The sequence below is a fragment of the Atta cephalotes genome, assembly GCF_000143395.1.
Source record: "Atta cephalotes unplaced genomic scaffold scaffold00045, whole genome shotgun sequence".
Classification (NCBI taxonomy): Eukaryota; Metazoa; Arthropoda; class Insecta; order Hymenoptera; family Formicidae; genus Atta; species Atta cephalotes.
In genome coordinates, this window is record NW_012130109.1 from 1,345,689 (window position 1) to 1,347,612 (window position 1,924).

At 33.2% G+C, this 1,924-nt stretch overlaps 1 protein-coding gene across 1 annotated transcript in view; it reads right to left on the minus strand.

Moving 5' to 3' along the window:
- LOC105622491 (fibril-forming collagen alpha chain-like) overlaps positions 1-1,924 on the minus strand; it is a 25,853-nt gene that overhangs the window by 17,702 nt on the left and 6,227 nt on the right. The window contains 2 exon segments of the mRNA XM_012203908.1: positions 1,324-1,540; positions 1,621-1,808. Of these exon segments, the coding sequence (XP_012059298.1) occupies positions 1,324-1,540; positions 1,621-1,808 (405 nt within the window).

The window sequence follows — 1,924 nt, forward strand, 5'->3', positions numbered from 1 at the left end:
GTGTGTGTGTGTGTGTGTGTGTGTGTGTGTGTGTGTGTGTGTGTGTGTGTGTGTGTGTGTGTGTGTGTGTGTGTAAAGAGAGAGGAAAGCCCCCTATTATGAGATAGGCGCCTAATATGATATAATGGCATTTCCCCTAAACCAATAAACGCTATCTATTGGTTTCATCATGAATTTATTGTTTTTAGATTAAAAATTATTTAGTGGAAAACTCATTATTAAGTCATATCTGTAGTCGTTGCAAAAAAAGATTTTAGAATTTGGATGTCTTCAAATTTCATTGAGATAAGCTTTAAAATCTTATTTATTACGTAATAAGTAAATATTTGGCAATAAATTCTTCATGTGGTGATAGAGTAAGATCATACTAATAGAAAAATACGCGATATGTTGAATTGCTTAATTACAAAAATTAGGTTTGATGATCGTAAAACCGTAAGGCGTGAAAATCGTAATATGAGATACTTAGAGATTTCTAATATAAAATAACCTTTGTTTCTATGTCTGTGAAAATCGAAAATTGTTAAAACATAAATGTTATTATACAATAATAAAAAGGACACTCGGAATAAACATCGAGTGCCTGTTTCTACGATGCTTCACTTTAACTACCTAAAGACGAGTCAGCTAGGTATAGTCATACATCTCATACTCATTTTGTATGTGCACTGGCTATGTTTATTTTAGAAACATTAAATAAAGTTTTTTAATTGCAATACTGATGTACTTTGCGTTTTATTATCGATTTCTCGGAACATCTCATATTAGGAGCATAATTTTTTGACTTTGCGATTTGCTCACTTTTTGCAATTCTTTAATGTATAAAAAAAATTGAATTTGAATTAAATTTTACATAACATTATCTAAAGCTTATTAAATTCCCTTTAAAAGATCTATTATTTTTTTAAATTTTTCCCATAGAGTTCTAGCATTTATCCAAAGTGAACTCGGCATCTCATAATAGGGGCTTTTTCTCTATGTATATATTTATATGTATATATTTATATGTATATATTTATATGTAGATACATATATTCCTAGCGGAAAAACTTTTACGAAAAAATATATAGATTGAGACAAGAAATTATTAGTTTTTCATAGATATTCGTAGTAGGACTACGAATCTTCACTATCTAAAGTGATGTTATTTGAAAAAACTTAGAAATCTTTCGCCCCCAAACAATGCCATTCTATGTTCCTCTACGAATATTTATGAAAAACTAAAAATTTCTAAGATCTTGTCTCGATTAAATTTTTCTGTAAAAATTTTCGTAAAAATTTTTGTCTCGCCAGGGATGTAATATAATATACAATAAGTAATACCTTGAGGCCCGATGAGACCATCTGATCCAGGAAAACCACGTTCTCCAGATACGCCGCGTTCTCCAGGAGGTCCTACAGAGCCGATTGGTCCTTGCATACCCCTTTTGCCTCTTTTGCCCTCATTCCCAGGAGATCCCGGAAGTCCACGCGGACCAGGCATTCCTGCATCACCTTTCACTCCAGTATCTCCTTTCAAACCTCTATCACCAGGAAGGCCCTGTAAAGATATCATTAAGGTTTTATAAAAAATAACTTTTACAGTTTCTTGAATTATTTCTTGTTGGTATTTATGCGCACAGGTGCTCCTTTGGCGCCAGGGATACCAGGATTACCCGGTGTTCCAGGTTGACCTCGAGCACCCGGAAACCCGACCATACCAACGGGTCCTATTGCTCCAGTGGCTCCTTTTTCACCCGGAATTCCATCTTTGCCTTGAGGACCTTGTGGACCAGTTTCACCAGGTTGTCCTGGACGGCCACTTTCGCCTTTGTTATAAAATATTAATTAAAATAAAGAAATAATAAAACCATCTTCTCAAATAAATATAACATAAAACTAATCAGCAACATATATATATATATATATATATATATATATATAT